At 47.5% G+C, this 24,693-nt stretch overlaps 1 protein-coding gene across 3 annotated transcripts in view; it reads left to right on the top strand.

The window, feature by feature from the left end:
- Positions 1-22,567, top strand: part of GTF2H1 (general transcription factor IIH subunit 1) — a 54,104-nt gene extending 31,537 nt beyond the window's left edge. For all 3 annotated transcript variants that reach the window (XM_068261451.1, XM_068261449.1, XM_068261450.1), the window contains exons 6-15: positions 553-702; positions 915-994; positions 3,980-4,107; positions 7,694-7,781; positions 10,858-10,946; positions 11,685-11,802; positions 13,373-13,463; positions 16,575-16,690; positions 18,421-18,513; positions 21,301-22,567. In XM_068261451.1, coding sequence (XP_068117552.1) covers positions 553-702; positions 915-994; positions 3,980-4,107; positions 7,694-7,781; positions 10,858-10,946; positions 11,685-11,802; positions 13,373-13,463; positions 16,575-16,690; positions 18,421-18,513; positions 21,301-21,387 — 1,040 coding nt within the window. In that variant the 3' untranslated portion in view covers positions 21,388-22,567. The remainder of the gene's footprint in view (positions 1-552; positions 703-914; positions 995-3,979; positions 4,108-7,693; positions 7,782-10,857; positions 10,947-11,684; positions 11,803-13,372; positions 13,464-16,574; positions 16,691-18,420; positions 18,514-21,300) is intronic.
- The last annotated feature ends 2,126 nt before the right edge of the window (positions 22,568-24,693 follow it).

Here is a 24,693-nt window from a genome sequence, read left to right as displayed (position 1 = left end):
TTTTTGTTTTTACATTCGCACTTTTTTTTTTCCAGAATACAATTTACAATTCTGACCATTCCTAGTTATAGATACTTGTAGATAGTTAATAGTCCATCCTTTCCTGTGGCTGACAGATTAACCATCAATCTCTCTCCTGCTTCTACCTGTACCAAAGAGGAAGTGTGCCCCCGCAGCTTCCGTTCTCAGGAAACTTACTCCTGTCTATTATGTTCCTACACTGTACTGAAAACAGTAAAATGCGCTGACTCTGTAGGACTCAGCGTATCAGAGATACGCTGAAATGGGGAGCAAAGGACACCTGTCCTCTGTATGTATGTATAACGCTTTGCTGACAGGAGCGGGTTACATTAGCCCTGGGCCACTAACAGAGGGTTGGAAGATGTAGTGCCTGAATGGCAGATCTTTGCTGGTAGGCCCGGCAGTCTTTAGTTACACCCCTGACAGTAGGCTGAGCTGCTGTTTGTTGACAGGTTGGTTGTAGAGTTGTAAGATGCTATAGACTGGTACTGATGCATAAGGAGTAACCATTCCCTGTATGGTCTCTTCTAGTGAAGCTAAAGTATGATGAGAACGTTCCCCACAACATGACTGAGAAGGAGTTCTGGACTCGGTTCTTTCAGTCGCATTATTTCCACCGGGACCGACTCAACACCGGATCCAAAGACTTGTTTTCTGAGTGCGCCAAGCTGGACGATAAAGGTAACTGTGTCTCTGCCTGGCCCGCCATACACTGGTGAGGCCACCCTGATCTGATTGAGCATAGTGTGTCCTCTCCAGTCATCCCTGCGGCCTTTTGTTAGGGATGTAGATTACTGTCACAAAGACATTACCATTGCGGCTTTGAGCACCTACGACAATTTTACAATGAAATGAATTGAAAATCCATAGTAATATGTAGATTTCCTTTGCAGGTCTGAAATCTTTAGTGTCCCAAGGCGTGAAGAATCCTATGCTAGATCTAACGTCACTGGATGACAAGAGCCTGGATGAGGTGAGATGACCTTACAGGCCGCTGTACTGAAGTCTAACCCCTCAACACAGAGCTAGCTGATATAATAGCGCTTTATTGCTGCATATTCCTCAGAAATGAACAGCTTTCTATCAGTGATGATCACCGGGGGAAATCCGAATAGGTTTTATTCGGAATTCATCCAGTTTATTTAAATCAGGGCTTTTCAACTGGTGGTACGCGTACCACCGATGGTACTTTGCTGTTGGCCAGGTGGTTCACGCTGTGTTTGCCTGCCGCTTAATATCCTGCGTGACGCTTGTCCTGGTCCCGTCTTTCATCCACAAAGTTTGGCTCCCCCTCACTGTGCGGCATACTTCGGGCCTCAGATCAGTGGTGAAGAGACAGCCAGGCGAGTGGTGCACAGTGATGTCTTGTATACTTCAAACACAGGAAATAGTTGAGCCGACTGGCTCCGCTCTACTGAGCAGGCACACTGGTGGGCGGGAAGGGGGGGTGGAGTTAATCTTACCCATGAGACACCTTCTTTGATCCGTCCCTCGGCGCCTCCCACGCTGCGTTACAATCCGACGTCAGGTGATTACAAACACTTCCTTTTTCCGGGTTGTAGGAGGAAGTGTATAGTCATGTGGCAGCGGATTGGAACGCAGCGTGGGAGGCCCGAGGCACGGAGCGAAGAAGACGTCTCATGAGTGAGATTGTGTTGCTGTGTTCTCACTTCTGCTGATGTCACCAGGAGCGCACTGCGCGGGCACAGACCATACTGGGCCTGTGCAATACACTCCTGGTGACATCAGCAGGAACGAGGACACGGCAACGCAGGCTCAGTGTTTTCAAACTTAAAAGTCTGAAATTCCAGAAGCGAACTGGCGGTGGGGCTGGAGCATCGGTGAGAGGCTGCGTGGGCACAGGATGTCTGCGGGGGACCATTAGAAGCCCCGGGTAAGTTCAACTCATTTTCCCCCGACCCCCCCTCCCCTACAGTATTCCTTTAAGGGACGATTGAACGAAGATGGATGAGGAGGCTGCCATATTTATTTCCTTTTAAGCAGTTGCCTGGCTATCCTGCCTCTAATACTTTTAACCATAGACCCTGAACAAGCATGCAGCAGATCAGGGGTGCTGACAATATTATCAGATCTGACAAGATTAGCTGCATGCTTGTTTCTGGTTTTATTCAGGCACTGCTGCAGCCAAATAGATCAGCAGGGCTGCCAGGCAACTGGTATTGTTTAAAAGGAAATAAATATGGCAGTCTTCATATCCCTCTTTGTTCAGTTGTCCTTTAAGAAACCATATCAAGTCATACAAGTCTGTAGGTTATATTTTTTCCCCTTGGGCTTAGTTAAGCTGTAAATACACTTCTTAATCCTACAGAGACTCATGAACTGAGAAGGAATTATGCAGCCGTAACACCCAGTGGGGTTAATTTACGGAGTTTCTCTTGAACTAGAGGATGACAAACTTTTACTGGATGACTTTCAGTCTACTAATAAGGAGGCCAATGATCCTGCGGCTTTACTCAGGAGCTGCCATGCAGACATGTAGCAAGCCCGCCTAGAGGAAACTAGTCCCATTGGCCTTGCTTCATACTGTAGCATCCCAATGCGCCAGCTAATGCGGTTCCTTCATTGGCTGCTGATAGGTCACCATGGTTACCTGATACTCGTCTGATCCTCATCCAAAAAGAATCCCTTCCGGGTTTTTGGTTGAGGATATTCGAGCGTATGAAATACTGAGAAGACCAGTCTACTATTGAGCAGTGGTAATTCCGAAATGGTACCCATAAGTAAACCCAGGGCTGTGGACTTTGTATAAAAATCATCCGACTCCAACTCAGAGCTGGCTGAAAGAAAATAATTTATTCACGATTAACACAGGACTCAACTTACAAACAATCTGCCGTTTGTAAGTAGGGGACCACTTGTACATAGCTATTAAAAGCAATCCATTGTACCTTTTTACTCTTAAAGGAAATATTAGGCAATTTAAACAAAATGAGATCTACTTACCTGGGGCTTCCTCCAGCCCCTGGAAGGCTATGTGTCCCTCCCCAAAGCTCCACTCCAGGCCGCTCTCTCGGGGTCCCCTCCGTACCAGCCGCTCACCCGGCGAGGTCAGCGGTGGCCCCTGCATGTCCATGCCGCTCGTTATCGCACTCACAACCCCAGGAGCGTTGTGCGCAGGTGCGGTACTTCTGTGCCTGCGCAGATTGTTCCCGGTTATGTGAGCGGCGCACGCTAGCGTATGTGCAGAGGCCGCCGCTGACATCACCGGGTCGGGGGCTGGTACGCAGGGGACCCCATGACACCAGCTTGCAGTGGAGCTGCGGTGAGTGACACATAGCCTTCCAGGGGCTGAAGGAAGCCACGGGTAAGTGGATCTCATTTTGTTTAAATTGACTGATATTTCTTTTAAAAGGGAATATTTGTCTATTGAAGAAAATGTGTGCTAATAAGGTGAGAAAGATTTGCTGCAAGAGTCTCTCAAACTCTTTTTGCTATTTTTGAATTTCCTTACTAGATTGCCTTTAGAAACCGTGCCCTGAACATTGAGGGTTTTTCCACTTTGGACGAGAGGTGTAACTGCACACCATGCTGCTCTGGGAGTGTGTTTAGATTTATTTTGCCAGCATCATTTATAGCTCTCTACAGATTGTAATGTGGGCTATGGATGGTGTATGAGAGGCAGTTAATTCCGAGTTAATGCTAATATTATGGAAAGATATGCAGCATGAAAATCGACCAATCAGTTCCCCAATCAGCTGCACTTGATTGGCCCATTTTCAAGTTGCATATATTTCCATAGAATTAGCATGAAATGTACTCAGTATGAGTTGTATGTCTGTGACTATCCGTAATATAAGCATTGTGGGTAAAAAATACAGTTATAGCCTATGCATGAATAAATATGGTAGATGTACTGAGGAAAGTAAACGCTGGGGGCGGGTCCTGCCTTTTACGACTATCAGATGATTCCCTTGTGACAGGTTGTGTTCCCTCTCAGGGATACGGGAACTGCTCCGCCCCCTCCACGTCCAACGCAAAATCTGTGAAAGAGAACAGCAACGCCGCCATCATCAAGCGATTCAATCACCACAGTGCCATGGTGCTGGCAGCGGGACTGCGGAGAGAGTAAGTGTACCCCACCCCCAGGCCGTGTACTGGCACTGCAGCTTTACCTGATCACAGGACCTGCGGAGAGAGTAAGTGTACCCCACCCCCAGGCCGTGTACTGGCACTGCAGCTTTACCTGATCACAGGACCTGCGGAGAGAGTAAGTGTACCCCACCCCCAGGCCGTGTACTGTCACTGCAGCTTTACCTGATCACAGGACCTGCGGAGAGAGTAAGTGTACCCCACCCCCAGGCTGTGTACTGTCACCGCAGCTTTACCTGATCACAGGACCTGCGGAGAGAGTAAGTGTACCCCACCCCCAGGCCGTGTACTGTCACTGCAGCTTTACCTGATCACAGGACCTGCGGAGAGAGTAAGTGTACCCCACCCCCAGGCCGTGTACTGTCACTGCAGCTTTACCTGATCACAGGACCTGCGGAGAGAGTAAGTGTACCCCACCCCCAGGCCGTGTACTGTCACTGCAGCTTTACCTGATCACAGGACCTGCGGAGAGAGTAAGTGTACCCCACCCCCAGGCCGTGTACTGTCACTGCAGCTTTACCTGATCACAGGACCTGCGGAGAGAGTAAGTGTACCCCACCCCCAGGCCGTGTACTGTCACTGCAGCTTTACCTGATCACAGGACCTGCGGAGAGAGTAAGTGTACCCCACCCCCAGGCCGTGTACTGTCACTGCAGCTTTACCTGATCACAGGACCTGCGGAGAGAGTAAGTGTACCCCACCCCCAGGCCGTGTACTGTCACTGCAGCTTTACCTGATCACAGGACCTGCGGAGAGAGTAAGTGTACCCCACCCCCAGGCCGTGTACTGTCACTGCAGCTTTACCTGATCACAGGACCTGCGGAGAGAGTAAGTGTACCCCACCCCTAGGCCGTGTACTGTCACTGCAGCTTTACCTGATCACAGGACCTGCGGAGAGAGTAAGTGTACCCCACCCCCGGCCGTGTACTGGCACTGCAGCTTTACCTGATCACAGGACCATTAGTATTCTTAGTTACTAGATAAGATTGTGAAATTAGAGCCATCTGTGTTTGTTAAAGCGGTCCTGAACTTAACTTCCTCTCTGCTCTAAAAGTTAGTGAACCTCCGGACTAAAAATCTACTCAGCAGAACTCAAAAGGCCTGGTGTTTCTTTAACAGTTTCACAGCATCAGAACTTTGTTTTTCTTACCAAAACATAATTTTTAGCTAAGCTCCACCCATCAAAGAAAACTGCCCGGGCTTTTTTTCCCTGATTCTGTGCAAAGCATGATCGGATTTCCTATGTTGTTATTAAGCTGCCTAGCAACTGGGAGGGGTGATCAGGACACAGGACAGTTGGAACTGTGTCTCATGCTCCCTGTCACTTCCTTTCAACCAAAAAGATGGCTGCCCCCATGAAATCAAACATTTGCCTGTTCTTTTAAAACAGGGTGGGTAAGAGATTATATTACCATTCTATTTTAATTAACATAACTAATGTAACTTAATGACAGTATGTTTGTTTAGGCTGAAGTTCCTCTTTAAGCAACAGCATAATAACCTATTATGAAAAACATTTCTTTGTTACAGCAGATAGAAATCCTGCAATAAATCTGCGATGTCTACTTCCTGATTTCATGGAAGAAGATATAACATCCCGCGTTTACAAATTAGCTGCTCTGCCAAGGTTGCTGAGATTCCTGAGCTGACAAAGCTGAGAGATTAAATTACACTTGTGATTAGTGGCAGAAATGGGCTATACATACAAAGTACATTCTTGGTTTTCTTTCTGTCCTGTGCAAGAGTTCAGGTCCACTTTAAAGGGAACCTAAACTGAGAGGGATATGGAGGTTTCCTTTTAAGCAATACCAGTTGCCTGGCAGTCCTGTTGATCTCTTTGGCTGCAGTAGTGGCTGAATTACACACCTGAAACAAGCATGCAGCTAATCCAGTCTGACTTCAGTCAGAGCACCTGATCTGCATGTTAGTTCAGGGGCTGTGGCTAAAAGTATTAAGTGGCCCATACACCTAACGATCACTGTGATCGAATCTGCTGTGAAATCGTTACGCAAATGCTGACAGAACGATCAATTTCCGCCTGAAATCAATCGTTCCCGTCGATTCCCTTCGAGCCGTCCGTGCGGAAGATTTCCCTCGATCACCGGCGGGTCGGGAGTGCGTCGATAGTGGCATTCGAATGCCCGACGACCGCTGCTAGCGACAATACATTACCTACTCCGGCCGGCGCAAGACCCCGCTCTCTACGCTGTCTCTTCTCCGCTGTGTTCCGGCTGGCTACTTCCTGTCCCGGCAGGAAGTTTAAACAGTAGAGCGCCCTCTACTGTTTAAACTTCCCCGGACGTGAAGTGAAGCCAGCCGGTCCGGAACCCAGCGGAGAAGAAACAGCGGAGACCAGGGGACTCGTGCCGACCGGATCAGGTAATGTATGCAGGGGAGGCAGCTCCACAGATTGTGATCGGTTTCATAGTGAAATCGATTCACAATCTGTTTGCAGTAAAGGCAGCCATACGATCCCTCTCTGTTCAGATTCGATCAGAGAGGGATCTATCTGTTGGTCGATCTGATGGCAAATCGACCAGTGTATGGCCACCTTTAGAGACACAGGATCAGCAGGAGAGTCAGGCAACTGGTATTATTTTAAAAGGAAAAAAATCCATATCCTTCTCAGTTTAGGTTCCCTTTAAAGAGAGTCTGAAGCGAGAATAAATCTCGCTTCAGACCTCCTAGATAGCAGGGGCACGTGCGCCCCTGCTAAACCGCCGCTATCCCGCGGCTTAATGGGGGTCCCTTCACCCCCAAATCCCCCTCCGTGCAGCGGGGGAGTGCTTCCTGGTTGGGGCAGGGCTAACCGCTGCAGCCCTGCCCCACGCGCGTCTGTCAGCGCGTATCTCCGCCTCTCCCCCGCCCCTCTGTCTTCCTTCACTGAGCACGGCGGGGGAGAGGCGGCGATGCACGGCTGATAGACGCGACTGGAGGCAGGACTGCAGCCGTTAGCCCTGCCTCCAGAAGCGACCAAGTCTGCGACCAAGTGTCGTAGTGGGGGGTTTGGGGGTGAAGGGACCCCCATTTAGCGGCGCGTATGCGGCGGTTTAGCAGGGGCACACGTGCCCCTGCTATCTAGGAGGTCTGAAGCGAGATTTATTCTCGCTTCAGAGTCTCTTTAACTTTACTATTTTCCTGAATTGTATAATTAGTTTTCCCCTTTTCTCTGCTCTGTTTTCCTCCATTCTGTAACCTTCTGAATGGTTTGCTTGTTAGTTACTGACAGCTCCAGGCTGGAGATACCAAACATCTCACTTGTGTTACCACAGGCTCTAATCTTTGTGAATTTACATTTGAGGTATTTACTGCACACGTTGGTAATTTCAGTTTTCCCTGCGGTAGGCTGTGGCTGGATAGTGTACACCCCTGACACTCCAGACCACACCCCCTCCGTAGGTTTACAATGGAGGGAGTGACAGATCCCTTGTTTATTGTGACTGGGTTTGGGTATGTCCATCCATAATTCAGCAGTTCTGATGTGAAGCCTCCCTGTATACTGTAGTATGTATGTTTTCCCACAAGGTGGCATCACACTGAGCGCACTTTGTTGTCTTTGCAGAGAAGCACAAAACGACCAATGCAGCGAGACGAGTAGCACAGACGGGAATTCCCGGGACTCTGATTTCTTTCAGCCGCCTGTAAAGAAGGTGAGATGACAGAGCGGACTGCTGCACACAGGCTTAGCGACAGCTTGTCTCCATATAAGAGCACGATAAGCAGATTATCACCGCCACCTGCCTGATGGAGATACTATTGGCAGGCTATTGCTCTGTCTATAGAATGTGCCATCTCCGTCCGTGTCTGTAGTACGCTCAGCACAAGTGAGGAAAATGCAGGCTTTTACTTTACAGTGTACCAGAGATGACGTGACCTGATGAGATAGACGTGTATACAGGATCTTCTCAAAAAATTAGCATATTGTGATAAAGTTCATTATTTTCTGTAATGTACTGATAAACATTAGACTTTCATATATTTTACATTCAAATACACACAACTGAAGTAGTTCAAGCCTTTTATTGTTTCAATATTGATGATTTTGGCATACAGCTCATGAAAACCCAAATTTCCTATCTCAAAAAATTAGCATATTTTATCCGACCAATAAAAGAAGTGTTTTTAAAACAAAAAAAGTCAACCTTCAAACAATTATGTTCAGTTATGCACTCAATACTTGGTCGGGAATCCTTTTGCAGAAATGACTGCTTCAATGCGGCGTGGCATGGAGGCAATCAGCCTGTGGCGTTGCTCAGGTGTTATGGAGGCCCAGGATGCTTCGATAGCGGCCTTAAGCTCATCCAGAGTGTTGGGTCTTGCGTCTCTCAACTTTCTCTTCACAATATCCCACAGATTCTCTATGGGGTTCAGGTCAGGAGAGTTGGCAGGTCAATTGAGCACAGTAATACCATGGTCAGTAAACCATTTACCAGTGGTTTTGGCACTGCGAGCAGGTGCCAGGTCGTGCTGAAAAATGAAATCATCTCCATAAAGCTTTTCAGCAGATGGAAGCATGAACTCACTTTTGAACCAGAAACAGCGGCAGAAGCGCCTGACCTGGGCTATAGAGAAGCAGCACTGGACTGTTGCTCAGTGGTCCAAAGTACTTTTTTCGGATGAAAGCAACTTTAACATGTCATTCGGAAATCAAGGTGCCAGAGCCTGGAGAAGGACTGGGGAGAGGGAAATGCCAAATTGCCTGAAGTCCAGTGTCAAGTACCCACAGTCAGTGATGGTCTGGGGTGCCATGTCAGCTGCTGGTGTTGGTCCACTGTGTTTTATCAAGGGCAGGGTCACTGCAGCTAGCTATCAGGAGATTTTGGAGCACTTCATGCTTCCATCTGCTGAAATGCTTTATGGAAATGAAGATTTCATTTTTCAGCACGACCTGCGTCCTGCTCACAGTGCCAAAACCACTGGTAAATAGTTTACTGACCATGGTATTACTGTGCTCAATTGGCCTGCCAACTCTCCTGACCTGAACCCCATAGAGAATCTGTGGGATATTGTGAAGAGAAAGTTGAGAGACGCAAGACCCAACACTCTGGATGAGCTTAAGCCTGCTATCGAATCATCCTGGACCTCCATAACACCTGAGCAGTGCCACAGGCTGATTGCCTCCATGCCACGCCGCATTGAAGCAGTCATTTCTGCAAAAGGATTCCCGACCAAGTATTGAGTGCATAACTGAACATAATTGTTTGAAGGTTGACTTTTTTTGTTTTAAAAACACTTTTCTTTTATTGGTCGGATAAAATATGCTAATTTTTTGAGATAGGAAATTTGGGTTTTCATGAGCTGTATGCCAAAATCATCAATATTGAAACAATAAAAGGCTTGAACTACTTCAGTTGTGTGTATTTGAATGTAAAATATATGAAAGTCTGTTTATCAGTACATTACAGAAAATAATGAACTTTATCACAATATGCTAATTTTTTGAGAAGATCCTGTATATAGTGGTAAGCCTACAGACACTTAGGCTGTGCTCCTTTTCTTTTTTCCCTACCTGAAAGAGTTTATAATTACAGTGGTTTGCAAAAGTATTCGGCCCCCTTGAAGTTTTCCACATTTTGTTATATAACTGCCAAAAACCTGAATCAATTTTATTGGAATTCCATGTGAAAGACCAATACAAAGTGATGTGCAATGAAAATCACACATGATTCCAAACATTTCTTACAAATAAATAACTGCAAAGTGGGGTGTGTGTAATTATTCAGCCCCCTTTGGTCTGAGTGCAGTCCGTTGCCCATAGACATTGCCTGATGAGTGCTAATGACTAAATAGAGTGCACCTCTGAAGTCCAAAGAACACACCAGACAGGTCAGGGCTAAAGTTATTGAGAAATTTAAAGCAGGTAGCTATGGAACTGACAGTGTTTCTCCAGTTGGCTCACTGATAACAAATTACACCTATAAGACACTTTCCTAAGCAGATACCAGGGCTTTTTGCTGTAAGCGGAAAAGATAAAAAGGTCAATAGTTCATGTTTTTTTCACTCTGGGACTTAGTTTCCCTTATGAGGCTTCCCCCATCCTCTCCAGACGTGGGGATGCAGAGCTGACAGCCCCCAAACAGTGTACGGCAATATTTATCTATCCGCGATACTGCATAGACACAGTACAAGCTTCCCCTTGGGCTCCAGCGGAAATAGGCAAACCCAATTGGGTCCACGTTACTGCGCAGGTGCGAGCCGACTACGCAGTAGAGTGAACCCGATCAAGCTCTGCTATTTCTTAGGTCAAGGGGAAGCTTGTACTGTGCCTACCTAGGAGCACTGATAGGTAAATATTGCCCTGCGCTGAAACCGCTACTGCGCCGCCCACCGTCAAGCTTGTGGGATTTTTGGGTGCCAAAGTAAAAAACCACACACACATATCTCTCCATCCATCTTTTTGTCACTCCAAAGGGAACTTGATGCTTCTGCTGGGGCTCTGGTCTATACACCAGTAAGTGTCCCGTGCAGTGGTGCCAAGCAACAGTGGCAGCAGTGTCGGTGATGGAGGATCCTGCATGGACCAGTCCAGAGGATCCACACCCGAGAGGTAAGTAATGGTGCTCCCTCCAGCTTCCCTGCACCCCCAGTGGCACACACCATTACTAACCTCCCTTGTGAGGTCATTGCTTTGTCTGTCTGCTGACTTTTTATTTATTTTTTTTAGGTGTGCAGCAGAAATGAGTCTGATCTGCAGTAGTTTTTACATGAAAGGTGTTTGTTTTGCAGGTGAAGCTGCAGGAGGCCATAGACTATGAAGATTTAGGAGAGAGTAACGGTATAAAGCCAATAGCACTTAATCTCAAGAAATCTGATCGGTACGTTGAAAGTTCACGGAACGGCTCTTGTTTGTATTGGAATCTTCTGTCTTTGCTGAGTGCTGGCAGAAAGCTGTCCATCCTGTAGATGGGTAAACCCTGATATCCTCAGGCTGTCCTGGGCTCTGATATCTCACAAGTATGTAAGTGATCCTGCATGGTCCAAGCACTCCCGCTCAAGAACGAGCGCAGGGAAATTACCACATTACAATCATCACTAAGACAGATGCACTCACAAAGGTGGTATAGAGGGACACAGTGAAGGCAGAGGGGGACACTGGAGGCACAGGGGAGAACAGAGGAGGTACAGGGGACAACAATGGCACAGTGTTTCAGCATATGGACAGATTCAGGTGAAGAACTAATCTACAGTCCCTGTCTCGTTTATTAACTGGGGACTACCTGTACTCAAGTAGAAACCAGGAGAAAGTGATTGACTTGAGTATAAGCTGGGGGAGGGGGAACAAATGCAACAGGTAGCCCTCTTTCCCAGCGTAAATAGCCAGATGTGCTATACCATGGACATTCACTGGCATATGGTATTGGGTAGCTCCTCTCCCGGTATAGATAGCCAAATGTGCCCCCACTATTAGATAGCCCCTTCCTCGGTATAGATAGCCGGTTGGGAGATTAAGCCACTTCCTGTTTGTGGTTGTTTCCTCCTCTTGAATGACTTAACTTTATCGTTCTTCTGCAAATGCTGATTGGTTCATTACATTCTTGCGTCTTATTTTTCAGGTATTACCATGGTCCAACCCCAGTCCAATCCCAGCAATATGCAACCAGTCAGGATATTCTTAATTCTCTTAATAGTATTAAACAACAGATGGAAAACTACGTACCAAGACTAACTCAGGTAGGCAGAAAGGACATCTGTACTGCACAGGAAATTCACCAGCGTCTGCCAGGGTTGTAGCAGGCTGGATTGTGGCAAATATATCTTTATTAGCAAGTCTTTAAAGGGAACTTTAGCTGATAATTAAAAAAAGAATTTATCTTACCTGGCCAGGGCTGCACAGGTGCAGTGGCCACCAACTGGCCAGACACGAAACTATCTCGCTGTGGGGGACCGGAGGCATGGTTTGTCCCGGCGGGGACACAGGAAGTCTGCAGGGGGCCGGGAGAAGCCCCAGGTAAGTTTAAACATTTTCTTTTATCATCAGTTAAGGTTCCCTTTAAGTACTCTCTGTTTATTAACTGTTAAGGCCCATACACACTGATGTTGCCTGTCGGGGAATGGGACCCGATACCCATAAGGGGCTCCACTGGGCGAACATTGTACAGCCTGTAGGCTGACTACCTGCTCGGTTTCAATGCGGGGAGGTAGAGGACCGCTGGATCGTCGCAGCCATGACATCACGGAGTGGGCGAGTCTGAAGACAAAGAAATCGGCTGTCGCCTTGGCTAAGTTGATACTGAGTGGTAGCTCATCGGGGCCGTTGTACACACGTCAGATTATCGGCTAATGCGGTCAGTTCGGATCAAAATCGCATGCATATCCTAAGAGAGAGAAGTCTTAGGATTCTACTGAGGCTTCCCTCGCTGATCTATGCCCCTCCGTTGTTGAGCGCGACCCCTCTCCACGTCAGGGCCACACAGCTCTTTCTCCTGGTTAGGGTTTGCACAGTACCACGGAGGGCTGGGTCACTTATCACGCGGCCACACTGGAGCAGGAAGAGCTGTACGCGGCCCTGATGTGAATAGCAACGGGGGGGGCGCTCAGTGACGGGGGACAACACAACAGGGAGGGAAGCCTCAATAGGATCCTGACCCTTCCCTCTCTTTAGGTAAGTATCTGATGTTGTGTACCAAAGCTTTGGCTCAGGTACTCTTTAAACATTATAATCAGTAAGTGACCATTGTCAGCATGCACGCAGCTTATGCTGGTGTGTGCATATTCCACATGGATGTCTGTTAGCTCCCTTGTGGGATTAGTCTGATGCGCTATCTGTCCCAGGAGAGGACGTCAGGATATGTGCTCCTAATCCCTAGATAGATTTGATGCACTGAATGTTTGCATGTCTGCACTATGCATGTTACAGGGCTAGAGTTAGGACACCTGAACAATGGGTAACCTCTGCGCAGTGTATGTGACTACACTAAATACCTTATTGTTGTAATGAATACCCCGGCTTTTGACTTGGGGATAGCAGTGGTACGTGGATTATTGATCTATGAAAGCATTTGTATGCGAATGTGTAGAGGGTTACTAGACTTTGCTGTTTTATTTTTGCCACACCCCCTTTAGCACTTCCTCATTACGTATTTAAATGTCCTAGCTAGAGGTGAGGAGCATGGATTCTGTGTAGCTTTTTTTTTAATAGTTGGGATTTGCCATAACTTTTAGATAAACTCATTTCCTGTGTGCATATCTAGACCGGAAGTTTATTCTCTTATCACTGGTTTTGTTCTGTCTTGTTCTTCAGGTTCTTTCAAGCTCTGCTGCTAGTAGTACCATCTCTGCCCTTTCACCAGGGGGAGCTCTGATGCAGGGAGGGGCCCAGCAAGCCATAAATCGTAAGTCTGTCTCTACAACAGCTGAGATAGTCTTAAAGTAAATCAAGCACCATTTTTATCATTCACGGCATCTCAATAGCACATTAAATATGCATACCAACAATGTGGCTCTTCAAGTTTAGGAGAGGGTTTTATTATCCTACTTCTGAGGTGTGCCCAACAGCATACGTTTCAGGCAGATAAGGACTGATGTAGTATTTTTATTGCACACATTAGCAGAGAGCAAACAAAAGCTTTCATCAGCAGAGGGAGGAGAGATAGGACACTGTGTATCAGAATTTAGAGAAGCCACAGATGCAATCTTCAGACCTTCCCCTGGATTAGTAATAGACAGCTAGATGGAGAGGGGGTGGGGGGGGGGGGAATTTGGCAGCTCCTATAGCTTTTAGAAACCAGAAAAACAAAAATGGTGCTCGGTTCCCTTTAAGGTATCCATTCATCTCTTGGTCTGCCACTAGACCGATCATCAGATAGATCCCTCTTTGATTGATTCTGATCAGAGAGAAGGATCTATTGTCTGTCCAAACACTGCACACCGATTTCCAATAGATTTCAGCAGGTTTTCCTACACTGAATACCAAGCAAATCCCCCTAATGTAATGGGTCTTATCCGGCATAGCATAAGTAGAGTGGGTTAGTAAAGAAAATGGCGGCTATCATAATTTTGTTATAACATAAAGTTAGTGTCCCTGACACTAACTAAGGGCCCTTTTCCACCTGCAATCGCTAGCGTTCACGCTGAACGCTAGCGATTGCTGAATCGCAAAACCGGCGATTCCCCCGACGTTTGCGGCCGCGATTTTGCTATGCTATGCACTGCATAGCAAAATCGCGGCAATTATCGCTCCGCCGCGCGTTCGCGTTCCCGACAAAAGCGAATCGCGGTAGTGGAAATGACCTACTGCGATTCCTATGTTAAAAAGCAAACCGTAGCGATTGTAAAATCGCTAGCGGTTTGCGATTCAGCCAGCGCAAACGCGCTGGTGGAAAAGGGCCCTTAAGGTTACCCTAGAGGTCTGCTTTAAAGTGAACCAAAGACGAAGCAACCTTATGTATTTTACCATATATATCAGTGGGAACAGTAGAGAAAACACCTACCTTGCTCTCTGTTTCATCCTTTACTGCTCAGCCTGCTTGTTAAGAGCCCTGATAAAAATCCCGACTGAGCATTCAGTCTGGCTTTGCTCAGGAATCATTATAGCTGAGTCATTATAGCAGAGCCAGAAGGGGGCTTGAAAAGACATCAGGGCTGATAACAAGCAGGCTGAGCAGTGATGGATGAAATGGAGAGCAGGGTAGGTGTTTTTTCTAATGTTCCCACTAATATATATGGTAAATTACATGAGGGTGCTTCGTCTCTGGTTCACTTTAAGTATCTGACCTTTAATTTTTATATCACTTCAGGTTTACTTTAAAGTGTAGCCGAGGCAGTTCTTGACTTAATGGGACACAGAGGCATATTTTCATCTGAAGGTCATGCCTCTGTGTCCCCTCTGTGCCGACAATCTACTGACAAGCAGCTTGTGGCTTAATTAATGGGGAAGAGGGGCGTCCTTAGCAGCAGAGGTACTCCTGTACATTGCATATTTCCCGCCTCTAAAAACCTTCCCACTGGCTCTTCCTTGCCTTTCCCCCGCCCTCTTCCGCTTCTTACTGGCTCTTCCTCGCCTCTCCCCCGCCCTCTTCCGCTTCTCACTGGCTCTTCCTCGCCTCTCCCCCGCCCTCTTCCGCTTCTCACTGGCTCTTCCTCGCCTCTCCCCCGCCCTCTTCCGCTTCTCACTGGCTCTTCCTCGCCTCTCCCCCGCCCTCTTCCGCTTCTCACTGGCTCTTCCTCACCTCTCCCCCGCCCTCTTCTGCTTCTCACTGGCTCTTCCTTGCCTCTCCCCCGCCCTCTTCCGCTTCTCACTGGCTCTTCCTCGCCTCTCCCCCGCCCTCTTCCGCTTCTCACTGGCTCTTCCTCGCCTCTCCCCATCCTCTTCCGCTTCTCACTGGCTCTTCCTCGCCTCCCCCTGCCCCCTTCCTCTTCTCACTGGCTCTTCCTTGCCTCTCCCCGCCCCCTTCCTCTTCTCACTGGCTTTTCCTCGCCTCTCCCTGCCCCCTTCTTCTTCTCACTGGTTCTTCCTCGCCTCTCCCCGCCCCCTTCCTCTTCTCACTGGCTCCTCCTCGCCGCTCCCCGCCCCCTTCCATTACTTTATGCGCTCTATGCTCTCGGAGAAGAGCGTGTGGGGGGACCCTAGGCTACCAGGGAATGTTTCAGGAAGAGGGTGGGGCCCTAGAATTCCAGGGATTATATAAATTGGGAGGGGGGCCACTAGATCACCAGGGAAATGGATCCTGTGTCCTTAATGGGGGGGATGGGGGACATGCTGCCGGTCCTGAAGGGGTTAAAGCACCCTCGGTATATTAGAGAAAGCCAAACTCCGACTTGCTCTTCTAGAGGGAGGAGGAGAGGTGTGAGTGAATTAGTTTGTACAGTAAAATCTCGTTATAGTAAACTCCAAGGGACTGGGAAAACTGGTTTACTATATCAGAAATTGTCCTAGAAATGGCCCAGAATGCCCTGGTACGTTCTTTGCTGCAAAAGACCAACTCTGTCCTCCCATCGGAGGTACAGTACAAGCATTTGCACATTTGGTGGACTGCAAGGTTGGGTATACCTTAGGGCTGCATAGCCAGGCTGAATGTATTGCTGGTACAGTATCCAGGGCTAAAAAATTGCAGCCGTCACTAAGTAGAGGCAGCCACTCCCTTCCTGTGCTTGGCTCCGATACCTCAGCGGGCGGGACTTACAGCATCAGCCTGAAGAGAGCAGCCGACTATGGGTTTCACACTGACATGACACAGGCACCCGCCCACTGTTTACTATATCCAGAGTCAGCGTCCCGTAGGGGCCAGAACATGTTTACTATAACAGACGGTTTATTATATTAGAGTTTACTAAACCAGGCGTTGCTCCCATAGACTTAAAATGAAAATTGGCCGAGGTCTGGAGAGATGGTTTACTGTACCAGAGTTTAATGTAACGAGAATATAATGTATTTGCAACGGAGAATGAGGAGAACGTGAGTGTTTTCGGAGTGACTGCACTGACATGCTTCCTGTCCCTTTCAGAGATGGTGCCAAACGACATCCAGTCTGAACTGAAACACTTATACGTGGCGGTGGGCGAGCTGCTGCGCCATTTCTGGTCCTGCTTTCCTGTCAATACGCCCTTCCTGGAGGATAAGGTGAGATGTCCTCACTAGATTGGCGGATTTCCTGTGGCTGGGTTTTAAAGTTACCTAAGATGATTGTGGATGGCATGACCAATCTTTATAAACAAAGGATCATGGGAAAAACAGACAGGGAGGAACTATGATGGATGGTACAGCAACTCAAGTGTTGCACTGCTAGGGGTGGCATGACAGAAATACAATGGTCCCGTGCATCCACCTGGACAATTGAGACACTACTCTGATGAAGACATTGCCAGGGCCATGAGGACTACGGTTCAGTTTGGGAGTAGGGAGGGTGTCAAGGCCGCCAGCTCATGGGCTCCAGGGGACAATTTGGCCTGAAGAAAGGGACCCCTAATCCTTTGGGGCGGGGCTGGATTGCAGTGTCTGGGGAGATGCCTCCCAGGTACCTTTTGGCCGGGGCCCCAGTGTCTCTAGAGCCAGCCCTGTAACAATAAAAAGGAATAATAAATAATGTAAAATGGTTTAGGTGATGTGCACGGAACCTTGAGCATGGTATATGAGGTTAAAGAGGAACTTCAGCCTAAACAAACATACTGTGATTAAGTTACATTAGTTATGTTAATTAAAATAGATGGCTAATATAATCTACCCACCCTGTTCCAACTGTCCTGATCACCCCTCCCAGTTGCTAGGCAACGAGAAAATCCTCATCAGAAATCCCATCATGCTTTGCATAGTATCTGGAAAAATGCCCGGGCAGTTTTCTTTGATGGGGCAGAGCTTAGCTTCTAAGCAGCTAAAAATTAGGCTTGGATATGAAAAACAAAGTTCTGATGCTGTGTACCTGTTAAAGAAACGCCAAGCCTTTTCAGTGTTGCTGAGTAGCTTTTTAGTCTGGAGGTTCACTTTAAGGCAGAACTCCTATTGTCTCATACTGATTGTGAAGAATTGAACAAACTGTCACTTTACCCTCCTGCAGGTTAGTCACGTGACTGCCTAGCCCAGTGATAGGCAAACTAAAGCAAATGGCTCTCCAGCTGTTAAGCAACTACGAGTCCCACAATGCATTTGCATTTATGAATCATGACTGTGGCTGCCAGACTCCTGCAATGCATTGTGGTACTTGTAGTTCCTTAACAGCTGGAGAGCCAAGTTTGCCTATCACTGGCCTAGCCTCAACTCCATGTTTCCACAAAGAGCATCCAAGATAACAATTGGAAGGCAGTAGTCACCATGTTCACTCAGTCCGCCGTATTGTATACCACTTGGAATTGTGCCAATCAGAATCAACAGGAAGCTGAACTGGTTGGCCCAGTTCCAAGTTGCGTACAGTTTGCATTGGATTCTGGGACATAACAATGGACGCCCGAACTCTCCTGCAAACACCCCTTCCTGGCATCCTGAGAAACTCTCTCTGCATACACTGCTCCTGATGTCACATGACCAAAACCCGTGTATGCAAAAAACAGTGCGTGGCTTAGAGTGGCGGGGGGAAGTGATGAAGGCAGGATTGGGGAAATATGGCTCCACTCCGTGTCCTCATTTGCGAGGAGGGGGGCTGGCTCACTCAGGTGAGTGGGAGGAAACCCTGGGCCCCGGGGTCCCCCTGCTATTGCGGTGTTATTGCTATGCCCCGATTGGATTTGCTTGCAAGCCAGATTTATTAGCATTTCACTGACCATCTCCTGCCGCACAGTCTTAGCTGTGCCGGGTTCCATCTATGAAGAATCTTACCCACACTTCCTGTAAACACTCTGAGTTTTTTTGCTTTTTTTCAGGTTACTAAAATGAGGAGTAACTTGGAACGATTTCAGGTTACTAAACTGTATCCATTCCAGGAGAAAATAAAGAAGCAATACCTGAGCACAAATGTAAGTAAGGGATTGCGCTTTAATTATATTATTATTGATTTATATAGCGCCTCATGGCGCTGTACAACAGAATACATGGCATAACAATACTGTACATGGAAGGGAGTGCGATCTCTTGAGCACGTCCTACATGCCCTTGTTGGATATGCTTAGAGGGTCATGGTGCTGGGTCGGTCGGCTCGAGGAGGATGAGGGAGGCCGCTGGACTATCCAAAGACTTCCCTCTACTGAGGTAGGTATCTAACGTTTACTTAATTTCCTGCTTTGGGTTTACAGTAAAAACATTTATTGGCGTATGATCTTCTGAATGTAAACCTGTGAGATTGAAAAAGACAAAAGTTAGATACTTGCCTCGCTAGAAGGAAGCGCCTGGATGACCCAGAGGCTTCTCCTGTCCTCCTGCGGCCCCCGGGACCTCCAGTCCCTGTACTTGTAAGTACAGGCACACTGTACAGGCGCAGTAACGTGGAGCCGCTCAGAAGGGAAAGCTGTGCATCAGCAGCTCTGTGCGAGGCTTCCCTCTACTAAGGTGAGTATCTAACTTCTTAAACTTGCAGGTGTACCTGAGACAAAAGGGGAGAAAAGTTTTATACATACCTCGGGCTTCCTCCAGCCTCCTCCACGCAGAACGCTCCCACGCAGCCGTCCTCCGCCTCCTTGATGGTCCCGTAGAAGCCGCTTTATCTACGGCCAGTCAGCACAGGCGCAGAACTCTCCTGGCACCTGACTGGGGCGCAAGAGTGTCCGGGCCGCGCATGCGTAGTATGCCCGACTGGCCAAAGGGAACGTGATTCTTTGGGACCATATATCCAAACCAGAATACGGAGATCCGGCACAGCGTCCACTTTCCAATAAAAAGAGCTTTATTATGCACGGCTCTCTTCAGATACAATATACTTCAAAGTGTCTTAAACGTTTCAAAAGCACGTACCCGTATGGAGATTCACGTTGGGCTGTAGGGCATTGTGGTAGCTACGGCTCACCTGACGACCGTTTCGCTAAGGTAGCATCTTCAGCCTGTCGCTGTGTATTTCTCTGTTACTGCCGTTCAATGGGACCATCCAGGAGGCAGAGGACGGCGGCAAGGGAGCGATCTGCGCGGAGGGGGCTGGAGGAAGCCCCAGGTATGTATAAATCTTTTCTCCCCATTCGTTTCTGGTTTTCTTTAACCCCCTTGCCGGTCCAATTCCCGCGGCAAGGGGGCAGTGCAGCACTTATTATTTTTTTTTAAAATCGTGTAGCGAGCCCAGGGCTCGCTACATGATAGCCGCTAAGCAGCGGCATCCCCCCACCCACTCCGATCGCCTCCGGCGATCAGAGTAAGCAGGAAATCCCGTTCAGAACGGAATTTCCTGCTAGGCTTCCCCGGTCGCCATGGCGACGGGGCAGGATGACGTCACCGACGTCAGAGGGAATCCCGATTCACCCCTCAGCGCTGCCTGGCACTGATTGGCCAGGCTGCGCAAGGGTCTGGGGGGAGGGTGGCGGGGCACGGCGGGTGGCGGCGGTCGCGTGCCACACGCAGCTAGCAAAGTGCTAGCTGCGTGTAGGAAAAAAAAAATTTGAAAATCGGCCCAGCGGGGCCTGAGAAATCCTCCTACGCAGGTTACCCCGAGCTGAGCTCGGGATAACCGGCAAGGAGCTTAAAGGATAAGGGAGGCGACAGAGCTGCATACATTTTTATTCTACCATATCTGCTGCATAAGATATCTGGGACGCAGACTGCTTCCTCCTTTTGCCCCAATTGTTTCCAGCTGTCTGGACCGGCCCCGACCTTTCCCGGGTCGCCATCCTTCATTCGGTCGCCATCCTTTATTCGGAAGCAGTATTGCGCATTACACACCGCGCCTGCACAGTTCATCAGGCTGTGTGTGTCCGCTTGTGCTCTTAGAAACCCTCGGCCACCACATCCGCTCTTCCGGCAGTCTCTAGGACACCATGTGCACGCTCACATCCTGGAGAACCCCGGGAGCACGGGTGCAGCAGCCAAGGGTTCCTAAGTGCGCAGGTGCAGCGTGTAATGTGCAGTACTGCTTCCGGGTTAAGGATGGAGACCCAGGGAAGGGCCGGAGCCTGGTCCAAACAGTTGGAGGCAATCGGGGGTAAGAAGAGGACGCAGTCCTTGTCCCAGATGCCTTATGCAGCAGATAATATAAAAACTTTAATGCAGTTCTGTCACTTCACTTATCCTTTAAAGGGGAACTCCAGCCTAAACAAACATACTGTCATTAAGTTACATTAGTTATGTTAATTAGAATAGATAGGTAATATAATCTCTTACCCACCCTGTTTTAAAAGAACAGGCAAATGTTTGTGATTCATGGTGGCTGCCATCTTTGTCATGGGGGCAGCCATCTTTTTGGTTGAAAGGAGGTGACAAGGAGCAGGAGACACAGTTCCAACTGTCCTGTGTCCTGATCACCCCTCCCAGTTGTGCGCACTACTAGGCTTTAAATCTCAAATTAAAAATTTAAAAAAAAATTGCACCAAAACAGCAGAAGGAGAACAACATCAGAAATCCCATCATGCTTTGCACAACATCAGGGGAAAAATGCCCGGGCAGTTTTCTTCTGTGCAGCTAAAAATGAGGCTTGAGTAAGAAGTTCTGATGCTATGAAACCGTTAAAGAAGCCTTTTAAACCAAGCCTTTTCAATGCTGCCGAGTAGATTTTTAGTCTGGAGTTTCACTTTAAGGCTTGTACACTCCTTAGACTTTTGTTGTCTGAAACAATTGTTCATAGCCCCTCAGCAAATGTTGCCCTACTGAATCTGGCTTTTTTATTGCAGCTCACGAGTCACTTGGAGGAGATGCTGCAGACAGCCTACAACAAGTATCAGATGTGGCAGTCCCGCCGCTCCATGAAGAAAACGTGAGATCATCCCTCCAGCACTTATTTACTAAAAAAGAAAAAAAAAAGAAACGCACACACACAACTTGCAGTCCCTGAAAGGGCAAGCGGATGGGAAAACATAATCTGCGAGGCCTGGCAGACATGGGGCGCGTGTGTGATGGGCAGAAGCACCAAAACAGTACTTGGCGGCGCTGATCTCGAGCAGCAGAAGTCATGCTAAACTCTACAGCCGAGAAGAACTCGCGACAGAGCCAAAACATTCTACGTGATGGCCGGCAGGGGGAGAGAATGGCAGGCGTTGTAACATATCGGGGGTCCCTTGGGAAACTGCCTTGATTCCCCTTTGCCCGGTCTACAAAAAGCTGCTTGGAATCCTTATGACGTTAACGATCGTGAAATCAACCAGAAAAGGAAAAAAACCTTTAAACGATGTCTTCTGTATATTTCATTTAAATATTTGTGGCACAGGGTATAGAATATGTCCTCGATTTCACCCGAAACTCAAATGTTTAATTTGTACTTAAAACTTTTACTATCCACTCGCTCTTTTTTTTTTTTTCCCTCCTTTTTTTTCCCTCTTCTTAACTGTAGAACTTTATTTAAATTACTCAACAAAACAATTTGTGTTTTTTTTTTTTTTCTTTTTTTTTGCTCTGTATCTTGAACTCCCAAGGAGAAGTGGATTATTTGCACTGGACTGCCGCGGACTCTTAATATATTTTCAAAAACTTCCTATCGGACAGAATCGCGAGCATTTTAAATGTCGCTAACTGCTACACTGTTGACGGTTGGGAGAAGTTTGCAAATAGATGTCAAAGAGGTTTCTCCTCGTTAAATGTGCTGTCTATGAGGAAACAAAAAAAAAAAGTTTTCCATTCTCCTTTTGACTGTTAGGGTATAGTTGGCGACTGGATAATCATTTGCGAGCGAGGATCGCGATGAGAAAGGAGTGGGTTAGAGGTTGTTGCTGAACCTGTGCCATAAAACTGATTCTGTTCATATTTCGGAGACTGTGTCTTGTATTACAGGAGAGGCGATAAAGTTTAACTGAAAAGAAAAAATGTTTTATAGTTGCAAAACTGTTTGTATATTGCGATCTCTCCAACAAGCTTTATCTATGCAGTTGTAACAAGTGGAGATGGACTTCAACAGATATCTTTGGCTTCTGTTTTCGTTAATACTATAAAAGAGGTTTTTCTAAATATAGATGTATATTTGTTTTATTGGACATGTTCTTTGTGCACAGACATGCCTATCCTGCACAGATAGAAGCATACAGCAGGAGGAGGTGGCCGTGCTTCAAAAGACAGGCTGCATCTGAATGACCAACTGCATATATGTGCAGAGCCTAAAGAGACTCTGAAGTCTTTTAAAAAATCATCTTTTTTTTTATTATAAAATCCTGTGTAATATGATGGCCCTACCTAAACCGCCGCATCCCCGCCGCAGTAATCTATCTAAATCCCCCCAAACTCCCGGGGGGGGGGGGGGGGGTAATCCGGGCAGCGCTTCCGTGAGAGGCAGAGCTATGAGCGGCAGCTCTGCCTCTCAGAGCGTCTGTAAGCCCGGATCGCCGTCCCCCGCTCCTCTGTCTTCCTTCACTGAGAGGGGCGGGGAGAGGCGGAGATCCGCCGCTGACAGACGCGTTTGGAGGCAGAGCTATGAGCTGCACACGGAAGTGTACAGGGCAGCAAAATCCACGACCAAGAAAGTCGTGGATTTTGCGGGGGAGTTAGGGGGGATTTAGATAGATTTCAGCGGTGGGGATGCAGCAGTTAAGGTAGGACTATCATATTACACAGGATTTTATAATAAAAAGATGATTTTTAAGAGACTTCAGTGTCTCCTTAAATATAGGCAGGTTACACAACTTGCATTCAAATCAGATGCAACAAATTGGAGAATGTTGGCTTCCGAAAACAGTTTACGCACAGAGTGTTCCATACTAGACTCCTCCACCACGTCGAGGTATTCTCGTGGAAGAGACCCTAACCTCTAATTAACAAAAAACATAGTGTGAGCCTGGGGGAAGTTGGCCATAAAATGGAGTACACATTTTGTTGGGGGGGAAACTGGGAGAAATTAGCAGCACTCCTAATCGGGCTGTATTTGAAATGACTATTAACAGAGGTGTGCAGAGCCCCCTGCCAATTTCTCCCTGTTCCCAAAAAAACAGAAGTATATACGAGTCCAGGCACCCTCTATTGGAATATCAAAACACCACAGCAACATTCAGAAAGACCAAATCCCATGCACTGTCTCTTCACACAATCTGTCACGCTGGTGCCTCCACCATTAGGTACAGTATATCCTTCCACTGTCCTCAGGACATCTCCCTTGCCTCTCGTGTAGATATCTTTAAGCTCGGAAGGTATGCAAAGCATTTATGGAGAGAAAGGGACTCCCTCAGTGTTGAATAAAAGTCATTTGTGCTTTAAAGTGAATTGCAGTTAAAAGTACAAAAAAGGTACTGTCACTTCGGTGGATCCTAAACCATTTAGGGCTCACCGGCAAATAGCGCTTTTCACGTCAGTGGAACTAGAGTACAGGTCATCCAAATAGTCAGTAATGACCGCTCTCAGCTCAACCGGTTTCGGCATCCTGCCTTCATCAGGGGTGCTGAGTGAGGGAGCGAAGGCCCTTCTATAATAATTTTAAAATAACTTACTGTTCCCTCATTTGCTCGGTCCACTCTGGCACCCAAGTGCTGCTCTGGTAACTTCCGGTTTCTACCGGCAGGTCCCCATGCGCTCCAACTTATGCATTTTAGTGCGTAGTTGCCGCCACCTTGCTGACGTCTTGGATGTCGCCATAGTAACTGATACCCACACCCATGTTTCCGAGGTAAATGGAGCGCAACTCTGTGCTCCAGCAGTGCAGCTCTGTGCGCTCCATCTCTTGCAGTGCATATAGATCAGTTCCTTACATGTGACCGCATAGTATTAATCACACCAGAATTAACATTTCTATACACAGGATATCTTTATATATCTGCAATATGCATATGATCCTGAGGACAGTGGAAGGTTATAAGGTACCTATTGGTGGAGGCACCAGTGTGACAGATTTTTTTTTTTTATGCCTATCCTGCACACCAATGCTTCCTGTTGTCTCCTTTACAGAAGAAGCAAATCTACGACATTGGCATAAGCTAAAAATAAAGAAAAAAAAAAACACCAGGACTGATGCTGACGAAGTCTAGCAGAGTACATCGAAAAAGGATGCCCCGGTAATTTGGGCGCAATGGATAGCCACTAGTAGACCATCTTTAAACTACCAATATTTTGCTATTCGGCTCTAGCTAATTCTGATAGTAAAACATCGCCTA

This window comes from Hyperolius riggenbachi, chromosome 11 (genome assembly GCF_040937935.1).
Source record: "Hyperolius riggenbachi isolate aHypRig1 chromosome 11, aHypRig1.pri, whole genome shotgun sequence".
In the NCBI taxonomy this organism is placed as follows: domain Eukaryota; kingdom Metazoa; phylum Chordata; class Amphibia; order Anura; family Hyperoliidae; genus Hyperolius; species Hyperolius riggenbachi.
Note: the sequence above shows the minus strand (reverse complement) of the source record. Positions and strands in the feature narration are given on the sequence as shown.